The 24,262-nt window shown below is 28.8% G+C and overlaps 1 protein-coding gene across 2 annotated transcripts; it reads left to right on the top strand.

The window, feature by feature from the left end:
* The first annotated feature begins 1,947 nt into the window (after positions 1-1,947).
* Positions 1,948-23,058, top strand: LOC145185844 (ATP-dependent translocase ABCB1-like). Of its 2 annotated transcripts, XM_090096777.1 has the most exons (21): positions 1,948-2,165; positions 2,257-2,465; positions 4,365-4,425; positions 4,548-4,909; positions 5,196-5,492; positions 6,288-6,404; positions 9,629-9,797; positions 9,991-10,101; positions 10,423-10,548; positions 11,339-11,545; positions 11,837-12,007; positions 17,704-18,243; positions 18,357-18,458; positions 18,874-18,951; positions 19,442-19,525; positions 19,636-19,940; positions 20,031-20,171; positions 21,300-21,456; positions 21,610-22,011; positions 22,085-22,231; positions 22,590-23,058. In XM_090096777.1, exons 2-21 carry the CDS (start codon positions 2,278-2,280, stop codon positions 22,779-22,781), a joined length of 3,957 nt encoding a protein of 1,318 aa, XP_089952903.1. In that variant the 5' UTR covers positions 1,948-2,165; positions 2,257-2,277; the 3' UTR covers positions 22,782-23,058. The 2 variants fall into 2 exon arrangements, 1 of the variants encoding a protein (XP_089952903.1); XR_016455284.1 differs by lacking the exons at positions 20,031-20,171; positions 21,300-21,456; positions 21,610-22,011; positions 22,085-22,231; positions 22,590-23,058 and having other exon boundaries at positions 18,357-18,463; positions 19,636-19,896.
* Positions 23,059-24,262: the final 1,204 nt, after the last annotated feature.

Genomic DNA, 24,262 nt, shown 5'->3' with positions numbered 1-24,262 from the left:
TTTACAAAATATTTTTCGGCAAAGTGCAGTAAATCTAGCAAAGGATGAATCCTATTCTATTAACATAAAAGAGAAGAATTCAAAGTGTTTAATAACAAGTTGTTTAAAAAACATCATTACAACTCATCATAAAGATCATTATATTAGATTAAAAGTTATCATCCAGCACATCATAAAGATTTTATTTACCGGAAATAGAGAAAATACTTATTTTGCATTTTACAAGATATTTTCAAAATCAACAGATCTTTTTAAAAATCTTAATCAGTCTGCTTCTTTCATTTATGACGTTGCCAATCATCTTTTAACTCACCTTACTGGTACTTTTAAAAGCTGACAGAAAGACAAATAAACTGTCATTACTTATCAGTGTGGTTGGGATCAACAAATTTCATTAAAATCAAACACATCAACCTTTTATCATGAACAATTTTTTTCTTTTTTTTTTCTAGAATATAAACAGGTGAATTTATTTGTTTCTTCTTAAAAAAGTATGCACGTGTTGAAATATTTTCTTTTGTGAAAGGTACGTCACTAGAGTTCATTAATCTTCAAATGTAAAACTAGATCCTATTAACTAAGAGATCATCATCTCAACGAATCTTAAACGAAGATGACAACTCTTAGAATTTTCATCGGCACATAAAGATCCAAATAATTTTTTTTTTTCAAATCAAGTTTTTTAAAAACCAATTTTTGTAGGTTTTATTTAAGCGCCGTTTTTTATTCTTAAAAATTTGCAAGACTGCGAAAAAAGTTTTAATATTTCATACAACTGCCTCAACATTCAAAATTATACAAAATGAAAACAAGAAGCAGATCTAAAATGATAAACACTCAGTTTTGTTAGCCTTAAGATTAAGTTTTTGAATTTTTTTCTTTTTCAAAAATATTTTCTTGCGAACCATTTAAGCTTATGTGCCAAGCTATTACCCGTTTAAGGTGTTTTATTCCCTCAGTGAACTCGTTGAATTCTTTGTAATATTTAACTCAATTGGGGTTGTTTCAGCATTCATATTATATTTCTTTCATCTTGTTTCTTCTGCTAAGGTATGCAATAATATTGTTATGGTAAAACCAAGAGTTTCAGTTATTTACTTGAAGATAAATGCATAAATAGTTTAGATTTTAAACACTTCGTTGAAAACTTTTCTAATGTTGTGAAAAGAAGAAATATGGAATTCAGTATTCATTTGTCCATGCGTAACTTTACATACACTATAAATTTATGTTGGCTCTCTTAGCTAAACGTTGTAAATAGCTTTACATAAGATAGTAGGTATGCGGGTAGTTACATACCAGAGCAATTATTGTTGTTATGACAACATTCGCTAACTTACTCCTGCTTTTGATTTGATTTTTTAATTCTTTCTGAATCTCTTTAATACGTCAGCATTAATTATGTTAATTTGAGATAAACTAATGCAAAATGTAGACGGTCCAATAGAATTTCTAGGATAACCTAAAACGGCTTAATTTGCTCTATGCAAATTAAAGGTAAATTTACAGCTAAGTGCAGTTACGATGTTTAATTGCTTTAAAAATGCTCTTTTATAGTAGTCTGAGTAAGAGAAGGACGTAAGTTTAGTCATAAAAATGTTTAAGACTGTTGGATACTACAGCTATGACTGAATTCAAACGTAACTTGAATTTAATACCTCTCCGTATCAATAATATACTTATAGTTACTGGTCAACAAAATGCCGATAGTAAAATAAATGATCCATTGTTTTCCAGCTCCTTAAAACAAACAGGAAATTAGTTAAAGATTGTAACTTTTATGTTAACTTTTTTTTTTTTTTTTTACTATTTTGTTAAAATTGTCATATTAATAAACAGCAATTACAAATAAAGTAAAACGTGTTATTTCAAATTAAACAAAAACAAGACAAATTAAATTGAAAGTTTAACCCTCTAGTTCTCTAAATCTTCTGAAAGAAATCGATTGAAAAGAAATCAAAATGGCTTAAAATTCTGTTAACTACAAATCGTAAATTCATGATCCCAACTGACCTTTTTAAGAAATATTGTCATGGAGATCGCTGGTTGCAAAAAAAAACTGTCATAAATGACGTAATACATTTTTTTGATGACTGCGCTTGTAACTTTAATGTGCCTGTGATTGTTATAAGTCTGCAGTTTCATAACTTAAGTTTACTTGTAAGGTATCGTACAACTAATCTAAAATGATATATACATAAATCCATACATACTTTATTATACACGGTTATTAATATTTCTTTATGTTTATCATAGTCTATGCAAAAGTAAATTTAAATGGGGTTAGAGTCAGAAGTTTATTTTGATAAGAAGGATCGAGTTACAGACGACACTGGGGCTAATATTGATCAACACTATAAAAATGGAAAAGATTGTGAGGAAAACAACGAAGAGACAACACTTAAAGACTTGCCTGATGTAGATATTCTCAATAATGGGACAAATAGAAATGATGATGAAAATAAGTATGTATTTGAATTTCTATAACCATATATACTGTATGTTTTCATGTTTTTTTAAATAAATTATTATATGGTTTCTGTCAGGAAAACTTATGATTTTAAAGCTTGAGTTATCATCGATGAAAATATCAACATATACTGTAAATCTGTTATGTAAACATGATGCATATAGTGTAAATGTGCATGGTGTTAACGTTTTTTGTATGTGTGTGTTTAGATATTACACCTCTTTTATTTATGTCAGTATTCTGTTTTTCAAATGAAAAATAACATGTTAAAAATTATTTTTTAAAAATTTTTTAAAAGTTAACTTAGTTAACAGCAGCAATCTCTTTCACTTGGATTATACCAAACCAAACAAACAAAAATTTACCTGGCCATAAATATCTTTAAACTTGTTTAGCTGATCTTTTCTTCATCTAAAAAAATACATATTATAATAACTGGTCAATAGATAATATTTTGTGATACATTAATCTTCAGTTTTTTATTGTCAGTTTGCATGTAGTACATATGTTATCCAATACTTTCAAAGATCATTCTAAACATTTGAGTAAGTACCTGTACTTAACACTTTATACTCCTCATTGGATTATTTTTAAAGAAATATTTTAATCCAAACCCCAAAAGCAATTTTGCTAGTTATTTTCACAGGAAACAAAATTAAGGTTTTAAATTTATATTGTTATACACTAAAATGATGATTAGCATCAGGTAGCTTGTGTAAAGTAATGTAAATGTACTACTTACCTAATAATTTATCAATGTATAGTTTATCAGCTAATGATTTATTTTATTGATGCAAATTAAATTAAAATTCAAGATGTTGTGTTACGACCTGAGTAATTAAACTAGTAGACCAGAGATATGTAACAAGTCAAGTAGAGAAAGCTTAACGTTTTTAATATCACATTTATCACATTTATCTTTGAACTGATTCAAGCTTTTACAACACAAATTTTAATCAGACACAAGTTGTGAAGAGCTTCAAGAACTAAAATATTCTAATGTGGCTACATATAAGTATAATAATATACTTCTTGTTCAAAATTTTCATCACCATCTTTACATCATTTTAAAACTTTTTTACTTTTGGAAAATGTTTCTGAAACTTTAAATAGTCCCATGCAGGGCAATTTCTACAGGAGATGATGATTGAAGGTTGAGCATGAGAAGTTTTTTGGGCAAATTTTAGAGAGCATGGTTGATTGAATGTAGCAATTAGTGTGAGTGTCTTGTTTCAAAAGTGTCTTTTGGTGCTTACCTAGTTTGTAATAGTGAAAAATGCTTCTCTAATGTTATTCTTGGGTTTATACAAATTATGGATGTATCTCAAATGGACTTAGTGCAGAAGCTATTGGATTTAACTGCTTTTAAAATCTTTTTAAAAGACCTCAGAGAGCCTCTATTAATTTGTCTGGAGTTTCACTAAGTTTTTTTTTACATGTTGTTAAGTGGAGCAATTTGAGTATCCTATTTTTCAGTTTCTTACTCATTTAACAAGGTGTAATCATCAATATCTCCTGGTTTTGCTTCCCCAAAAAACATCTCCAATAAGATAAGCATGTGTGCATTAGACAAGGATGGAGGTTGTTTGGTTGTTATAACAAACCTTTTTATTGTTGTTGTTGTTATTATTATTACTATTATTACTATTATCATTATTATTATTATTATTATTATTATTATTATTATTATTATTATTATTATTATTATTATTATTATTATTATCATCATCATCACTACTACTACTACTACTACTACTACTACTACTACTACTACTACTACTACTACTACTACTACTACTACTACTACTACTACTACTACTACTACTACTACTACTACTACTACTACTTCTACTTCTACTTCTACTTCTACTAGTACTAATTATTGTTTTTTTAGGCTGGTTGAAGATGATGACAAAAAGAAGGAAGATATTGGAAGTGTTTCTATGCTCTCTCTGGTAACTTTGGATTTTTTTTCCTACTTTTTTTTCTTTACTACTATTCATTCTACATCTTTGATTTAGAACTTTATTTTACTAATTTATAATAATTTATGATGTTCCTTTTTTTTTTCTTTTAGTTTAAATATGCTGATGGCTATGATTATGTATTAATTTTTTTTGCAACCTTTGCATCCATTGGAAATGGGATCGCTCAGCCTGCATCATTTATTGTGTTTGGAAAGTTAATACAAGAGTTTATTAGTTTTGGTGCAGATCAAACAGTCAGCATATATCAGATCATGAGAAGATTTGCTGTGTATTATTGTATAATTGCTGTTGCCATGTTTGTTTGCTCTTTTTTTCAAGCTGCACTCTGGTCTCTTTCTGCTTCACGTCAAGTTCATAAAATTCGTCAGCAATTTTATGCATCAATATTACAGCAAGATGTTGGGTGGTTCGATGTTAATGAACCTGGAACGTTGACCACAAGACTTTCTGAGTGAGAATTTTTTAATGGTCAATATATTTTTGTATCAGTTTTTTTTATCTTTAAAAATTTTTCTTTTAAAAAAAAATATATATAAATAAAAAAAGTTCATAATATTTTCTGCCATTGAGCAAAAGTGCACTTGGAGTAAGTAAAAAAAAAAAATTAATAACACAGCTGCATTATAAATATTTATTCTTTTAAATTTGTCTTTGATTTTTCTAAAGGTTTTTAAATTAGTAAAAAAAAAAGTTACATCATGATGGAATGCCTTTTTTTTTTCTATTTTTGTTTTTAGTGACCTTATTAAAATTCAGGCTGGCATTGGAGATAAAATTGGAATGACCCTACAAGCTTTGGCAATGTTTTTTGGGGGTTTTGGTGTAGGGTTTTTTTTTAGTTGGAAATTAACCCTTGTAATTTTAGCAACATCACCAGCTTTAATGATTTGTGGTGCAATTATGGGTAAAATTATTGGAAGTTTTTCTACTCGAGAGCAAACAGCATATGCTGAAGCAGGCTCTGTTGCAGAGGAGGTTATTAGCTCTATAAGAACTGTAGTGGCATTTGGAGGTGAACTGGATGAAATAAAAAGGTACAATACCTTTTCCACTTTTATTCTTTCATTTAACATATTAAATTTTATTGTAAAGCTTTACTAACTTATTTAGAGAATTTAATTATTATTTGAAGCATTTGTAAAGTATTTCTACATATACATCTATTACCTTTTCTAAGAAACTTTATCTTGTTTCTTTATTTAGCTTCTTATTGAGGATTAATGTTGAGTAATAAAAACTCTTCACAATAATATATTAAAGTGATACACCTATTCAAAATTTGTCCCAACCTCAACTTTGAGGACCAAAAAAATTATCTATAGGGCATTAATCTATAAAGTCTCAGGTATCACCAGATGTAAAAGTTAAAATCTAATCTCTACAGTCTAAGAAGAAAAACACATTTAGATACTAATTGCAAATGCTATTTCATAAAACTAATAATTTTTGACCTATTTAGCTTTATATTTAAGTTCCTAAAACTAAGAACCAGAAACCTCAATATAAAACTTAGGTCAAAAAACATTAATTTAATGTGACTTTATATGTCTAGCTTACTCCCTCATAAGGCCTGCAGTGAAAGATAGGTAAAAAAACAGTTTAACAAATTGAACAAGTATTCATGCATTCAAAAGTTTTAATAATTAGATTTTTTGAGCAACTTTATGCATTAAAATTGTTTAGCATCAAGTTGTAACCTGTGAAAATATTTTTTTAAAAAAGAAATCAGTTCTTTTCATTACTGATGAATGATGCTCCAGCATCAGTTATTCAAGCTTGATGCTATAATACTGCACATATGTGTATTTCTGTCAATCTTTTTTTTTTAGATACAATGAAAAGTTAGGAGGAGCACAAAAAGCTGGTATTAGAAAATCAATGTTAGTCGGGGCTTCCATGGGATTTTTTCACATTGTTATTTTTGCTTGTTATGCATTAGCATTTTGGTAAGTTTACTAAATATGTTGATTGTACTAAATTTAACTGAAGTAGTAAAATGTGTACTCCATTAATAATAATTACTAAATAATTATATTATTCCTTCGTTAAAAAAAAAATTACTTCTAATTAATGGTGCTAATGATACAGAACACCCAAATAAAGAATTCTCTATAAAAAAAAAATCCTCATGAAAAAATGTTCTAATAAAGTGCATAAATAATTTTGCTTTGAAAAATGTTTTCTACTGCGTTTAAAAGATTGTTGTGCTCCAGTTATTTAAAACATATTTTCCATAATTTTAACTTTTTAATGAGTGCAAACAAATATGTTTAGTCATGGCCTTCTATATTCAGGGCCATATATCTTACACTTTTAAGGGGAAAATTAAGAGGCCGATTTTTGTTCGAAAAATTAGCTGCACTAAATATTTAATTTTTAAAAAACAACTCAAACCTTAATTATTTACTTATATTTCTTCTATATAAAAGTGGCAGTTGCTATTTATCATTATATATTTATTCAATATATATTAGTTATCAAAGTTTTGAAGACATTTGTGTAATATTTGTTGGAAATTTGTAGTAATTGCTAAAATACCAAAGTTAATTGCTTGTCACAAAAATTATTCAAATCAAAGTACATTTATATCTATCTATAATATATATCTATAATATATATCTATATTCATGTATATTCTAAAAAAATAAGAACTCAGAAGGTAAATTTTTATGAATTATACAAACAAACGCTATACAGCTTGCAAAACATACAACTTATATTTGCAAATTTGACTTTATTTTTTTCTTTGACTCTTTATAAATGTTTTTAAGTTATCATTGGAAAAGAAATCCTTTGATAGTTTTTGCTGTTAAAAAAAATTGACAAGAATTTTTGCTAATGCTAGTGGCATGTTTTGTTTATTATTTCCAGGATTTAATACTTCAGATGTAAGTTTCAGATCTTTTCTAAGTTTACCTTTTAGCCTATTATCATTATGGTAAATCTTGCATAAATCATCCCAACAAATATATCCTAATGGACAATCAATATTGATATTTGCATTATGATATTTAAAATCTGGAAAATAAACTTTTTGCCATTTAGTAAGTTATTTCTAAAGTTAAGACTAAATGCACACTGTTTTTTGTGATAGCCATTTTCCAGAAAATGTGGCTTCTGGAAATGCTTGAATAATATAAGGAATTGATTCTTTTAGTCCTATTATCATGAATGCAACTATTCCTTTGTACAAGTTGCCTTCTTCTTCAGCACTAACATACTCTCCTCCCTGTTATTGTGCTGCTTTTTGTAAATAAACTTCATCATAATACAATCCAAAGAAAATTTTCCTTTCCCACACAGAGGTTTTAAAGCCTTTAAAGAATCAACACCTCCTTGTTGAACTTTATTTATAAAGATAATGATGGGAAAGGAAATGTTACCTTTTTAAGGTAACAGTTTGTACGCCTGCAAAGAAGTATATCTTAAAAGTAATGCATACCGAATCATCTCTGCAGAATATGGTGGCCTGCCTTGTGGCTTAATAAGTTCTCTATCTTTGATTTCATGTAAAATTGTGTTACAATTTTCTAATGTAATGATTCTAATATAAAGAGGAAAATTTTCAAGCATACTAATTTTTTCAAGTTTTGCATTATACCCTTTAACAAACCCACTTGGTAATGGAAGTGGTGTCCCCTTGCAGTGCAAATGCACATTCAGAAAAATTGCATTGCATTTGCACTGTAAGGGGACACCACTTACATTACCAAGTGGAAAATGAAATGATGTAATTCGCTTGTGTCTGTTGCTTAAATATCCGAATGTACATTTTGGTGCAGCACATTTGTTGACAATTTTAGATAAAATTTTCTTTAAATTTAGTAAATTCTTCTAGAAGAATAGATTTTAAAATAATACATTAGCTCTTTTTTGTGTCAGAAACATTAAAAATGGCCTCTTAATTTCACTCTCAAAAATGTAAGATATATGGCTGTGAATATAGTAGCCCATGGTTTAGTATCAATTGGTTTATTACTTTACACTAAAAAATTATAAATGTACAGGAGACCGGGGCTTGTTAGGTACAGTTTTAGTTTTTTAGCTCTGTGCATTTCTGGGTGAACTTTTTTGAGGATATCAAGCTGCAGTTCAAAAGAATATGAATTTGGCAAGCATGTTCAAGTATCAAACATTAAAAAAATAAACTATTGTAGGCCCAAAAAAGGGCCTCCAAAAAAGAAAATAATATATGTGCCAACTTACCTGGGCCCGGGGTAAGTTGCCTATACTCTCATGGTAAGTTGGCACACCGTATAAAATGAGACAAGTTTAGCAACATTAAGTGCATCTTTCATATGAAAACTCTTGATAATTTTTATCCATCAATATTTTTTGACATAAACTTTTATTGCCCTTAAGTCAATCGAATACTCTTTTGTTCTGTAAAAATAGCATCAGCAGCATTTTTTGTAACATTTTTAGAATTTACAGGCTTCTCTACTTTTCTTTTATAATTTCTCATGTCTGTAGATCTGTAGTGTTATATAACTTAAGTAAATTTACGGCTAATGCGAAAAGTTGTAAGTTTGCACATGTTGCCAACTAGCCCCACGATCATTGTGCCAACTAACCTCTAAAGCTTTTTGCTCACAAAATGGCTTATAAATCCCTAAAAATGTAAAATATAGAGAAACACAAAATGTGACGGGTTAGAGTAAACAATACAACACCTACATCTATTTGAGTTTACTTGTAGCTAATGATGTTGCTTTTTAAAATTGAAAAAGTAATATAGTTACAAAAGTTACATTAGTAAAAGAAAAAACACAAAAATCGCTATAACTTCTTTGTGCATGTGCTTACAGCCCTGATTCTAAACTGAAAGATGAATTTGTTAAGTGGGATGGTTCCATGTGAATTTTGGAAATTTCTGGTGGAAAATTCCAAAGTTTAATGCAGTGTGTCAACTTACCCCTGTAGCAAACTAGCTTCGGTCTCCCCTATGCTCTACTTAACTGACATTAGAGATAAAAGCCTCTATAATTCCAGATACACATTAGAAGTCAACTAGAATAATAAAAAAAAACATTGAATTTTTGGGAAATCTGAGGAAAATAATATTCTATTACTTGTTGAAAATAGATCTTTTACAGTGTAAATTAATTTATAAATTTCTTAGATAATTTAGCAAGACTTTAATTTCTAAAGAGTTCTTATTTTACTTTAGGTATGGTTCTAAGTTAGTTTCAGAATCAAGTTTAAAAGCTGGAGATTTGATGGTTGTATTTTTCTGTGTTATGGTTGGTGCTGCTCAAATTGGACAAGTAGCTCCAAATTTTGAAGCTGTCACGAGTGCTAGAGGTGCCGCATATATTGTATATAAAATCTGTGCCAGAGTAAGATGTCTTAATTTGATTTATTATGTTTTTAATTTTCATTTATTTATCAATAGTATAAACAATACAAGGAAACATACTTTTTATCAACAGTACAAACAATACAGGCTAACATATTTTAAGTGCTGGCCTAAATCTATGAAGTGATTATGAGCCCTCTGGATGGTATTATAATGTTTTACAACATTTTTAGGTGCCAGTTATTAACTGTTTGTCAAGCGAAGGGCATGTTGTAACTGATTGTGTTGGAGAAATTTTGTTTAAAGATGTTCACTTTAATTATCCTTCAAGGCCAGATATAAAAGTAAGTTTATTTTACTAAAGAGAGAGGGAAGAGAATCCTTACTCTGCTTAATATAAAGTTCGTACTTGAGAAATTGTACATTAACATTTCAGACCATTATTTAGCATGTTGGACCATTACTTAGCATCAAATGCATAAAGTTTAGATGTTTAGTACTTAAGATTGAGTTTTTGAAAGAATGTAATTTTTTTGAGAGAAAGCAATATATATGTATTTGCATGATTAAAATGAAACAAAGTTGGTAAGGGACAAATAAATTGTAAGGTTGGTAAGTTTTTAAAACGAAGTTTGGGGCAATTACTTATTTCTTTTGTGCTATAGATTCTCAAAGGTTTTGATTTGAAAATAAAACCTGGAACTACTGTTGCATTAGTTGGAGAATCAGGATGTGGTAAGAGCACCATTGTCAAACTTTTGCAAAGGTTCTATGATACAACAGAAGGATCAGTAAGTAATATTCTCTCAACATTTACTTGCTTAAATATTTTTCAATTGCATTTTCAATATTTTATTTTCTTAGTGAAGAATAATTTGAATTAACAAGGTACTAAATATTCTGCAAGCTCCAAAACATTTGCAATCTGTTTTACTTCTAAAGTATTTTATATTCACCTCCTAAAATATCATATAGCATTTTCCTCATAATTTATTTTATGATCTCATCCTCCTAAAACTAATGCTGTCATGTTGAAAATTACATTACTCCTTAATGCTAAATATTCAAAAATTTGAGAGTTTTATGTTGGTATTTGATCTGATTTTATGTGAATGGTATGATCTGATTTTATATGAATGACATATGAGCAGAGATGACACATGAGCAGAGATGATACATGAGCAGAGATGCTTACTAAAAACGATAGTAAACCTACTTTTCAGAGTTAGAAAATAATTTTGCATTTTGTAAATAATAAAAACTATAAGAAAGCTGCAAATCAAACCACCTTCATTGGGCTCCAGAAGGCTAGAGTTTAACAGCTAAAATTAAGGCCAGTGTCCTTTAGGCTAAGCACTACATTAGAAATGATTGTAAATAAACTTATTATCATAAAATACAAAACAACAATTATTGTGAAATTTGTAATTAGAAATATTGCAAATTATCTTTCACTTTTTGTTGATCTGAAGTTTTTGTTAATTACGGTTTTTAAACACAGTAAGATGGTGTCAAAGATTAAAAAAGTATTTCATTTTTATAAAGTTGTTATTTAAATTAAAATGCTGTTTTACTTTTAAGATTGTGTTTGATGGTGTAGATATCAAAAGTTTAAACTTGAAAAGCATGCGTACAAATATTGGCGTTGTGAGTCAGGAACCTATTCTCTTTGATATGACTATTGGAGAAAACATTAAATTTGGAGCTGTGCACGAAGTATCACAAGAAGATATAGAAAATGCAGCAAGAAATGCAAATGCACATGATTTTATCTGTTCTTTACCTCAGGTATTAAGGTTTGAAATGATTTTTTCCATTAATATAGCTGCAATTAAATTGCATTAAAAAATGCAATTAAGCTGCATCCAAACTGCAATAATATTTGAATCTAAATGTCATAATTGCCGTAACCATACTGAAAGCAAACTACAACCATTATGACTTGAGACACTGATGGATTACTATAATAGCAATATTCAAACACCATTATTGTAGCCATGTTAATTGCTAAAATTGAATTAAAACTATGGTAATCATTTCTACAGTGATCATGCAGATATAAGTTTTTTTTGTTTTTAGGGTTATAATACCAGAGTTGGTGAAAGAGGAGCTCAGCTATCGGGTGGACAGAAACAAAGAATTGCTATCGCTCGTGCACTGATTAGAAATCCAAGGGTTTTATTGTTTGATGAAGCCACTTCAGCATTAGATACAGAAAGTGAAAAAATTGTCCAAGAAGCCCTTGATCAGGTTGTAATTTTTTAGTTTAAATGTTTTGATTCAAGTTAAGGGTTCTATGAGTGCACTATCAGTGCACTGCAGCCTATCTTAAAACTCTTGTGATCAGCTTTATAGCACACAAGGAAAGTAGAAGAATGATCTTTAAACAAATTATCATACCATTTACTCACTGCAACTCTGTTTCTCTTTGGAGCCTAGATTTCTCCAGAATCTCAGTGTATGTAGCTGTGTTACCTTTTGCTCTATTATTCTTAGATTTTACTTTAAATTGTTCTTTGAGAAGATGGCAGACGCCAGAATAAAATTCTCTTCACTGAAAATTTCATTTTTACAAGGCAATACTCCTATACCTGAAAATTCTATCATATTAGATAGTATTATAGCAGATAAAAGTACAGCTTTAACAAGTTGATTGAAATCATACTTGAATCCCTCATTCTTGTGAAGTTATGAACCCAACCTGTTTTTTGCTTGGCTTATGTGTTGTGCTGATAATGTTTCATATATATATATATATATATATATATATATATATATATATATATATATATATATATATATATATATATATATATATATATATATATATATATAGTATTGTAGAAATTATGTAAACATTTCCAGTAAGAGTGCTATATAGTTATGTGTTTCAATTTGTATAATATGTATTTTAAGGTTAGATTTTCCAATAATCTGGAATTTCATCAATTTATAATAAAATTTTTCAATATTTGGTTTGTTGAAACCTAAACCAAGGCTTAAACCCTCAGGTTGTCTTACAAATTTAAATGTCATTACATAAAAAGCTTTGTGCTAATTATCACTTGCTGTCTGATTGTGACTGTAATAAACAATTTTGTTTGCTATTTTTGAATGCATAGAGTAGTGTTGTTGGAGGGACTCAAAGCATTGTGTCATGAATATAACAACTTTAAATATCTTGAATTTTTATAAGTTTTATTCTCTTTCATAATAGATTTCAAGTTCAATATTAAGTGCTTTAGGTTCAAATGGCCAGACAGACAGTTTTTAGTTGTCAAAATTTTAATTAAAAAAAGAATAGTAATCTATTTGAATTTATTGAGTTTAAACGATTCAGTGATTTGCGTTCTTGCTAAAACTTTCTACTATGTTTAATATTTATGTATTATTTATACAGACCGCCGATCCGTTACTGTTTATCAGATTGTCAGATTGTGCACTGAACTATCTATGCTGAACGGTTCAAATTACTTACAGATTGATTTGATCTGAAAATAATGTATCGGAAAAAATTTCATTAAAATTTTTTCGGATTATTTTTTTGGACTGCAATCCAATTCAAAAAATTTTTTTTCGAATTGGAATCCGAATCAATATTATTTTTACAGATTTATACGGATTCAGAATAAGAAATGCTTTTGAAATAAGATTCATTTTTATTTATAATATTCAAGTATACAATGAAACGAAATAATTTCCATAATAAGAAATAAAAAAAGTCAAAATCACACGGAAAGTTAATCATTTTCCAAATTCATTTTCTGACCACACAATGTCTTGAATTTTGCTGAGTTGCTTAGTACTTTCTTCCATATATACCAACATCTCAACCTTTGAGATTGAAAGATTGGTTCTTCTATAGCTGTATATATTCCCTGCTATTGAGAAAACTCTTTCAGATGTTGATGATGCAGCAGGCATACAGAAGTTTTTTCTGGCCAACCTTGACATTATTGGGTAAATATACTGGTTTTGTTTCCAGAATTCCAGTACATTTGTACTTGCTGGAACTGGTTTTGCATTTAAATACCCCTCAATTCCAGCTGAAATGGCTTTCTTGGTGCTTGTTTCACCTCCAGGATTAATGTAACCTGCACCAAACACTTTCTTTCTCAGTTGTTCAGTGAAATCAAAGTTGTCATCATCTTCATCATGCAACAATGAAGGGGAAGGAGTGCTTCGGCTAACCAAAATTTCATTTTTTTGACAGTTCTTCCATAGCTTTATTTACTGCAGGTTTGACTACTTCAAATTTTTCCCCCTCACCTACAAAGCACATTCCCTTGCTGTTAGAATCTAAAAGATGAGCAATAGAGAATTCAATATTCTTCAGCTCCCCTTCGAATCTTTTGTTTGGATTTTCATTGAATTAGTGAGAAAGCTCTGAAGACACCTCGGTTTTTTGCTTGACACAGGCCTTACATTTTGCTTTGTTTTCCTCTACCTTGTTGAAGAATTTTCAAATATTAGATAGCTTAGGCATCTGAAAAGAAAAAAAAAAAAAAATGAAATAACATAAAAATGGAATAAATCGGATTATTTGAATTTTTCCTTAACATTTTTCCTAACAAAAAATTATATTTTTGAGGCATGCATAAAGTTCTCAATAAAAGAACTCATTATTTGCCTTAAATGAACGTAACAATTTTTCAAACTAGTTTTTATCTCTATTTCTATTTTTATTTCTATTTGTATTTAAGTAGAAGAAATATAACAATATAAATTTTATCGGACCAATCCACTAATTAAAGCAAACCGCAAAGTGAATTCGCAAACGAATTCGATCCACTAAAAAGATAAAAAAATCCGCAAAAACTCAGTTCGAAAAATTCTTAACTTTTAAATCAAAATAATATAATAATGGCTTACCGTAATAGATGTAAGTGAAGAATAGAAGACTTGTTGATTTGTTGAACGAATTGTTGTAGGTTAAGATTTTCAAATAGGACTGATTGAAAATTTAAAAAAAACTCTACTATTCATATGACGCGCAAATAAAAATGTAATTTTCTTGGACCGCACCATTTAATGGTGACGCGAACGGAACGCGGTTCTTATAATTCGCTAAGCGAATTAAAGTTAAATTGATTCGTAAAAATTTTTCGGATTAATAATCCGAACAGCAAAGAGAATTCGCAAAAAAAAAAAACAACTCGCTAGTAGTTCGTAAATTAATTTTCGGATTATGGTTTGTAAAATATTTAACGATTGGACTGTTTTAATACGCAAAATAAGTCGGATTGACTTTTTGCGGATTTTACGAACCGAATCGCCGGTGTCTAATTATTTAAAAGTATTAAGGATCTGTTATTTAAAAGGTGTTTTTCCTATAATGTTTCGTCTTCTTCACAATGTTTCATTATTAAAAATTATTTCAAGAAAGTTTATTCACACTCGTTAATTTTTAACATTTAGTAAAAGATAAAGTTGCATGAAATGAAAATTAAAGCATTAAAAAAATTTTTTTTTTCTTTTAAATTGCTTATTTAGAAAATATATTTACAATTGAGGCAAAATAATATTTAAAAAGTACACCAATAATGGTTATGGTAATGATAAACTGGTACAACATTGCAAATAAAAGAAATTACAAATGACAACTAAATTTAAGTGCACTATTTTCAAAGATAAAAAAAGTAAACTAGTAAAGAAAACATCCTACATTTGCTTTTAAACATGATCTCATTCTCATTGGTATTGACTCAACTAACTTCATAAAAAGTTCCATCGATACTGAATTCCAGACTTCCACTAAAACTTTTTAAATGCTCCACAGATGTTTTTTTTACTTTTGATCATTTGAACATCTATCCAAGCCCAAATGTTTTCAATTGGATTGAGATCCCGTGATCAGCACACCAGTCATCACATTTATCTTTTTTTTCAAGTCATTGTATAAAAGTAAAAGACTTGAAGGTTTTATTGCAAACTAAATGTTAATAAAATCTTTTCTGCAGTTTGATTATAAAATACAATTTAATAAAAAGCTAATAAATACAATTTAATAAAAAACTATATGTATATATATACTTATATTTTTGTTTTAATGTAATTTTTTTTTAGCATACATATGCATATATGTATGTATATATATATATATATATATATATATATATATATATATATATATATATATATATATATATATATATATATATCAAGACCACACTGGAAAAACGATCAAGCTTTTTGCTTTTTTTGGGTTTTTGCCCCTGTTATATTCAGCTGCAGTTTAACTGTATAATAATTGACTATATAATTAGAAAACCGATCAAATTAGACAGATATTTAGCTTAACATATGGTGTGAGTTATGGTGTTTTGAAGTTTAAAATCTAATTTACTCAAAACAATAAAAATGTAGCTTGATCGTTTTTCCAGTGTGGTCTTCATATATATATATATGTATGTATATATATATATATATATATATATATATATATATATATATATATATATATATATATATATATATATATATATATATACATACATACATACATACATACATACATACATACATACATACATACATACATACATACATACATACATACATACATACATACATACATACATACATACATACATACATACATGTATATATATGTATATATGTATGCATATATATATATGTATATATATGTATATATATGTATATATATATACATGTATATATATATGTATATGTATGTATGTATATGTATATATATGTTTGTATATATACACTGTGTGACAAAAGTTATCGTACGCTAAGAAAAAAAAAAAAAATTCAATATAGACACAATTTTTCTGCTATATTTGATGAAAATTATTTATAATTTTTTTTTAATAGTATTTATTTTGTTAATTTATGAATTTTTTGGAATTTATATTGAAATAACATTAAAATTAGGCTCAAAATTTGAAAAAAGTACATTAAAGATGATGACAAAAGTTATCGTACACTTGGCGTACACTAATACTTATTTAACTTCTGGAATAAAGTGTTATGGACAGATGAGTCTAAATTTAATGTAAAAAGATCTGATGGTAGAATTCGTGTATGGCGTTCATAAAAAAATTGCTTAGAAAATTTAACATTTAAACACGGAAATGGATCAGTAATGGTTTGGGGATGTATGTCGGCAGCAGGTGTTGGAAAGTTAGTATTTATTGAAGGAAGTATGGATAAACATTACTATAAATGTATTATTAAAGAAAATGTTGAACAATCAGCACGTAATCTTGGTATTGGTGATGACTTCGTTTTTCTTCAAGATAACGATCCCAAACATAAGGCCAAAGATGTGATGGAATTTATGGAAAAAAAAGGTTGGGACACAAAATCATCCACCTCAAAGCCCTGATTTGAATGTAATAGAACATTTATGGGATGAAATCGATAGACGAATAGATAGAACAGGTGTAAACACCATTGAACAATTAAAAGTCCAAATTGTAAAGACGTGGGAATCAATAGATCCGTCTATTACAAAAAAACTCGTTGAATCGATGCCAAGACGTCTTGCTGCTGTTGTAAAAGCTAAAGGACAAAATACACGATACTAAAATATAAGTTTAGTTCCCATAATATTTATCAAAGTGTACTATTTTGAAAGCGTACAATAACTTTTGTCACCTTCTTTTTGTTACTTTTCTTGCTTTTTCATCAAGATATTAAAATAAAATTTTTTTCTTGTTCTGTTTTTTCAATTTTTGTTTAAATAATTATAAATCAAATAGTTTTTATTCAGTTTTTAACTTGTTTCTTGCATTTCTTTTATTCTAAATTAAGAGTTAGTAATTTTTTTAAAGTGTACAATAACTTTTGTCACACAGTGTATGTTTGTATATATATGTTTGTATATATATGTATGTATATATGTATATATATGTATGTATATATGTATATATATATATAGTAAAACAATAATATAATATCATTATGTTTTACTTGTTTAGGTCAGCAAAGGGCGAACAACAATAATTATTGCTCATCGCTTATCTACAGTAAAAAATGCTGATGTCATAGTGGTTGTTAAAGAAGGTAAGGTGGCTGAATTTGGAACACATAGTGAATTAATGTCTAAAAATGGTCTGTACCATCAGCTAGTTTTACTCCAGACTGTGATTGAAGAAACTGATCCTGAACTTTTGGATGAATTCAATGATCAAGAAAAGTTAAATGAAATGCTAGAGAAAATGAAGAGTACTCACTCTTTGAAAAATGATGAAGAAATTATTCAAAGTTTTCATCGACAGATTTCAAGTCAGTTATCAATGAGACACAGCAAATTGAATACACCTGTTAAACATGATTCAAAAAAGGATGATAAAAACAAAAAGAAGGAGGAGGAGGAAAAAATTGAGCCTGCACCCATCACTCGAGTCTTAAAATTGAATGCCACTGAGTGGCCGTATCTAATTTCAGGCATGTTTTTTGCTGCTTTAATTGGAGCTTTTCCTGTGTTGTTTGCCGTAATTCTCAGTAATTTAATAGAGGTGATTTTTTTATTCAATTTTTTTTGCATGTGCACAATTTTTTTTTTTATTTATAATAAACATCAATAGAAATGTATTTGCATTTATACATAAAATATTATGATTTTTTTTAGGTATTTGCAAAATCATCTGAAGTGATCAGCAAAGAATCAGTTAAATGGGCACTCTACTTCTTAGGATTGGGATTTCTTGATTGCATTGGTTTTTTCTTTTCTGTAAAGTATTTCATTTTTTCTTTTCTGTAAAGTATTTCATTTTTTGTATTGCTAGTTGTTTTTGTCATTAATTTCCTGTTTATTTTTCTGTTGCTGTGTGGGGTTATTTTTTTCCATTTGATTTGAATAATTTTTGGTATTCAGCTACAAATTTAATTGGATTTGGAAAAACTTATTTTCAAGAAATATTTCCTGACTTTTTGAAAAGCCACAAGCTCCTTTTTTTGTGTTTTTGTATGTTTTTTCCTATGGCTATGAAATCTATCCATGATTAAATTTCTGTACTAGTTACTGCAGCAATTAAAGTTTTCAGTGTAGTTGGTTCCATTCTAAAGCAGTTTAAAATAGGTTTTTTACAAACAAAAAATTTTACAGTTTCATACTAAAGTTTTTTACATTTTGTCTATTGATTTAGAGTCTTCTGTTTGGTATTGCTGGCGAAATACTAACTCGCAGGCTAAGGAAGGCAGCTTTTACTGCAGTTCTTCGTCAAGTAATCATTTTCTTTAACAAATTGTTATGCACTTTAACCCTTGTTGATTTCTTCCAATTTTGTATTAATTTCTTATCCAATACTATTTGCTTTACTTTTTGTTTTTCAGAGTGCTTTTGTTTTTTGAGAGGATTTTTTAAAATTACTCATCAAAAAAAAAATTTATAAATAATCTTCAGAAAGTTAACAATGCAAAATTAATTCAATAATTCAATATTCAAATACTGTTGAGATAGAGCGCCAGGCCATGTCTATGACAGCCAACACAATAAAAATTTAGTAGTTTTCTAAAAATTTAGCTGCAACCTGTTTTTCTTGTTCAATATTAACTGCAAGTCAATCAGCTTAAGTCTGGATTTACAAATGAAATACAAAGTGTAATAAATGATCTGTTTTTAAAAGTTGTTTTGTTAGTGTATTTATTTTTTTAACATCTCAAGGTTAATTAAAAATTAATTTTAATAGGTGATTTATTATAAAATGATTTTAGGATATTTCATTTTTTGATGATCCAATGAACACAACAGGTGCTTTGACCGCAAGACTTGCCTCAGATGCATCTGCGGTTAATGGAGTAAGCTATTGAAATTTAAGTAATTTGAAAGTTTGAATGCTTTATTTCATTGATTTTTAGCTAAAAATTAAACACTGGAATCACAAATTTATGTGTTTTTATCTTTTCAGGCCACCTCATCTCGATTGAACACAATGACACAGGTAGTTGTGATGGGAATTACAGCTCTTGTTATAGCATTTTATTATAGCTGGCAACTAACCCTTTTGGTCATTGGATTTGCTCCAGTTCTCTTAATAGCAGGTGCTGCACACATGAAAGTATTTTCAAATTTTGCTCTTGAGCAGGCCAGCCATTTAGTAAATGCAAGTGCCTCAGCTCAGCAGGCTATAATGAATATAAGAACTGTTGCCTCACTTGGAAAAGAAGAGTATTTTATTACTCAATTTAATCAAATGTTGTTAGGTCCGTACAGGTATGAAAATTTCTTTGTTTATAATTAGATAATAGAATTTTTGAATACTTTCTGAGTGAAATCGGTATTGATTTTTATGTTCATTTCTAGAAAATCCATTAGAAATGCTGTAATATTTGGAATAACATTTGGTCTATCCAGTTCTATAATTATGCTTGCAAATGCTGCTGCATTTACGCTTGGTGGATATCTTGTTCAATATAAAGGATTAGCATTCCAAGATATGTTCAAGTGAGTTTAAAATTGGATGCTTAAAAAAAAACATGAAGTTTAAAAAAAAAATTAGCATGTGATTTAAGATGCTTTAAGATACTTGACAAATAGTATTTATTTATGTTGAGCATATCATGACTGTAATTGGAAATACCCACCAGCAGATAACTGTAGATATTATTATTGTATTAAATTCTTTATGAAGTTTATAACTTACTGTTGACAAATACTTGCACAGATTTCCAATACATCAGCAGCTAACCAAATTTTAACTAAACTCTTAACTTAAAATTAACATAATGTTGTGAAGAAAGCCAATACATCATGAATAATGTGCTTTTATAATTGCTTTCAATCAGAAGGTTATTCAATGTGTCAGATTGCAAATAAGATGCATGTGAATAAATGAAGTTTTAGTGATATTGTTCAGCAATATCTTTTCCAAGCCCTGATATCACCCAAAATCACTGCATCACCTCACTCCCAAACATTTGGGACAGTGGAAGACCTGAACTTCTGTTAGTATTATAAAGTAATTAAAGTTGCATAATCTTCACAGCCGCATCGCTGTGCATCTCAAAGTTATTGTCTGTAAAGGTAGTGAAATTGTCTTACAACATGCTGTTATTAGTTACTAAATGATCTCTCTGCATCCACTAAAATACTAATGCATGTTTAAATATGTCTATGTGTTAGTAAATTTGTATTAAACATTCCTTTTATCTTCATACCTTGCTCCAAAAACTTTCTTTGACCTTTCCATTTCAGTATTATTGGTGTTTCGTTAGATCAATTAGTTTACATTAAGTTACATTTCCAAAAAGAAGGGTTCGAATAGAGAAGTAGTAAAATCGAAAAAAAGTTTGCGTTAAAAACATAAATTACGTAACTCTAATAAAAATTGCATAACTCGTGGGCATTTTTTTTGTCGGAAAAACTGTAACAAACAAACAAACAAACAAATTTTTTAATCTCAATAAAAGTTTCATTAAACATTTGGTTGCAAATTGTAATTCACGTGTAAAACGTTCATCTCAATATCTTTTGAGTTAATCTGTTTTATTTTGACTTAATCTGTTTTATTTTAATTTAATCTATTTTTATATGAATCTTAATCTATTTTTTATATGAATATCTGCTCTGTAGAGTAGTTTTAGCTACTGTTTTCGGTGCAATGATTGCCGGACAAATTGCTTCAATGGCACCTAATTATGTGGCTGCAAAGGTTTCAGCTGCTCGCTTGTTCCAACTTCTTGATCGAGTTCCATCGATTGATACTTTTAGTACTAATGGAAACACGCTTGTATGTAATGTTTATATTTGAAACCTTCCTTCTACGTGTATTTGTTAAAAGCGTTTCATTTTTGCTAAATTATCTCATTTCTTCAAATATTATGGTTTAAAATGATTTTAAACATCAGTTATAAAAAAATACAAAGTAGTTTAATTTTTACAGAATTTTGTGAGCGGAGACATCGAGTTCAATGATATCAAGTTTAACTATCCAACACGTCCTGATGTTCAAGTCTTAAACAATTTTTCGATTAAAATTGACTGCGGTAAAAAGGTTGCTTTAGTTGGCTCCTCTGGGTGCGGCAAAAGCACAAGTATAGGCCTTCTTGAGAGATTTTATGATCCTATAAGTGGCAGTGTGACAATCGATGGATACGACATTAAGGATTTCAACTTGAGATGGTTACGCTCATGTTTGGGGCTTGTTTCACAAGAACCAGTGCTGTTTGCGAGAAGCATTAAAGATAATATCACTTATGGCTTACAAAGAGAAGTGAGCATGGATGAGATTGAGCAAGCCGCCAAAAAAGCTAATATTCATGGATTTGTTTCCAACCTGCCGCAGGTAATTAACTATACTGACTTTTAGATACTTTGATATACTTCTTCATTCTCTATAAATGTTTCAAAATTGATAGGGATACGAAACACAAGTTGGTGATAAAGGTACACTAATTTCCGGCGGACAAAAACAGAGAATCGCTATTGCACGTGCCTTAATTCGAAACCCTAAGATTATGCTGCTTGACGAAGCTACTTCAGCACTGGATTCTGAGAGTGAAAAGGTTTGAACATCGATTTTTTTTTTTTTGCTATAAAAATCTTTTGATTCTCATTATGGAAAGTTAAAATGAATTTTTGATTACTCAACATTTTAGTATTAAAATCACAAGTTGTTCTACAACGGATCTTTTTTTTTTTCATGTTTTTTTTTTCTCGTGTCTTGGTCTGCAAACCAACATTTTTTTGGTCTGCAAACCAACATTTAGTCCCTTAATTTTGTTGAGACAATTGCTAACTTTAAAACGTCTTTGTCAAATAATATAAGTTGTGAGCTGCTTCGTATTTTTCAGTAGGAGTTTTTTTGTTTTGTTTTTTATCAACTTTTTAACTGACAAATAATATGATCTTTTCATTTTATAGATTGTTCAAGAGGCATTAGACGCTGCGATGGATGGACGTACTTCTATCATCATCGCTCACAGGCTTTCTACTATTCAAAACGCCGATTTGATTATCGTAATACAAGATGGTCATGTTGTTGAGGTAGGCACGCATCAGGAACTTATATTCCGGAAAGGTGCCTACTATCAATTAAATCAAGCCCAGCTCTGAACAGAAACAAAATAAGTTTTTTCAGGGACTTTTAACTATTTATTTTGTTTTTTAATAAAGAAAGATTTTTTAACTTTTTTTTTTTTTTTTTTTTTTTTTGCGCCGTTGTACTTAAAAATATTTACTTTTTATTTTAATTGTCAACGATTATTTATTGCAATATTTATTTTTTTTTTAACATTCAATAATGTTTTTGTAATAACATTTGAAGGTAGGTGTATGCTTAATGTATTATAAGTATTTTTTTATCTGTTAACAGTAAAAGATTTGTACAAAATCTTCACGTGCATTTCTAACTAAAAGGGTAGAAAATATCAGGATGAACGTTCCTACCTATATTTTAAGGTCTTAATCCGCTTCAATAAAAGTAGTGTTGGAACGTTAGGATATTGCTTTTTGTCTGATATAACAAAAGCTGCTTGCAAAAAGCTCAATTGACAATGCGCATTGGATCCTCTAGATGCATCCAATGAATTTGGTAATCTACGTACAATAATTAGAAATATGCATTAAAAAATTTCCACAATTTGAAAGATAAACTCCAGATGGTATTGTATTAGCAATAGAGCAGCCAGGACTTGGTATATGATCTTCGAGCCCATTTTCTATACAATCGAATATTCCAATATTGACAATAATAACTGTCCAAATAAAACTAACAGAAAACGCTCTCAAATATGTTTGGGACGCATGAACGCTGAATTAGATCAATCAATTAAATTCTTTTATTAGTTTTATTTGTTACTCGTATTGAAAAAAATGAGTTTTTCACAGTTTTGGTTAAAGCTTTTTTGTATGTTCTCTATAAACTTATCTCCATAACATAATGTATATCGTAACTTACCGCGATTGACAAAATGTAAGAGTTCTACTCGCGTTTGACCTTCTTTTTTCTTCTTTTTGGCCATCCAGACCTAGGATTACGTTTGTGCCTTCCGATTTGTGACGAGTTTTTAGATTGGTTTTTAATGCAGTCTCAAATTAATAATCTTCTTTGTATTTTCTCAGTAATACTATTCGTACCCTTCAAACATTTACTTCATTCATACTTCATCCGTACCCTTCATACTTATTGACTGCTACTGTTCGTACTCTCCATACTTTCCATATTATCTCCATAATCGCTCCCACTTTTTTTTTTTTTTTGTATCTTAACTTTCATATCTCAAAATAAACTAAAAAAATAAAAACAAAAAATGAATATTAAAAATATTAGATTTAAACTCTCAAAAACGTGTAGAAGTTTGAATGATGGAAAATTTATTATAAAACACTACTATGAAATGCGGGTTCTGGGACAAAATGATTTTTTCATGATCGTTGCGTAAATTTTTGAAAATCGCGGGACAAAATGATTTTTTCATGATCGTTGCGTAAATTTTTGAAAATCGCGGGTTGAAAACATTTTTGATAATGGAGGAGGACGAGAAAAGATATTTTTTCATGACGATCACGTAATGAAAAAAAAAAGGTTTAATTTT

This window comes from Hydra viridissima, unplaced genomic scaffold, assembly GCF_058129835.1.
Source record: "Hydra viridissima isolate aposymbiotic clone 2 unplaced genomic scaffold, HvirCarnegie_v1 scaffold_9, whole genome shotgun sequence".
NCBI classification, from domain to species: domain Eukaryota; kingdom Metazoa; phylum Cnidaria; class Hydrozoa; order Anthoathecata; family Hydridae; genus Hydra; species Hydra viridissima.
Note: the sequence above shows the minus strand (reverse complement) of the source record. Positions and strands in the feature narration are given on the sequence as shown.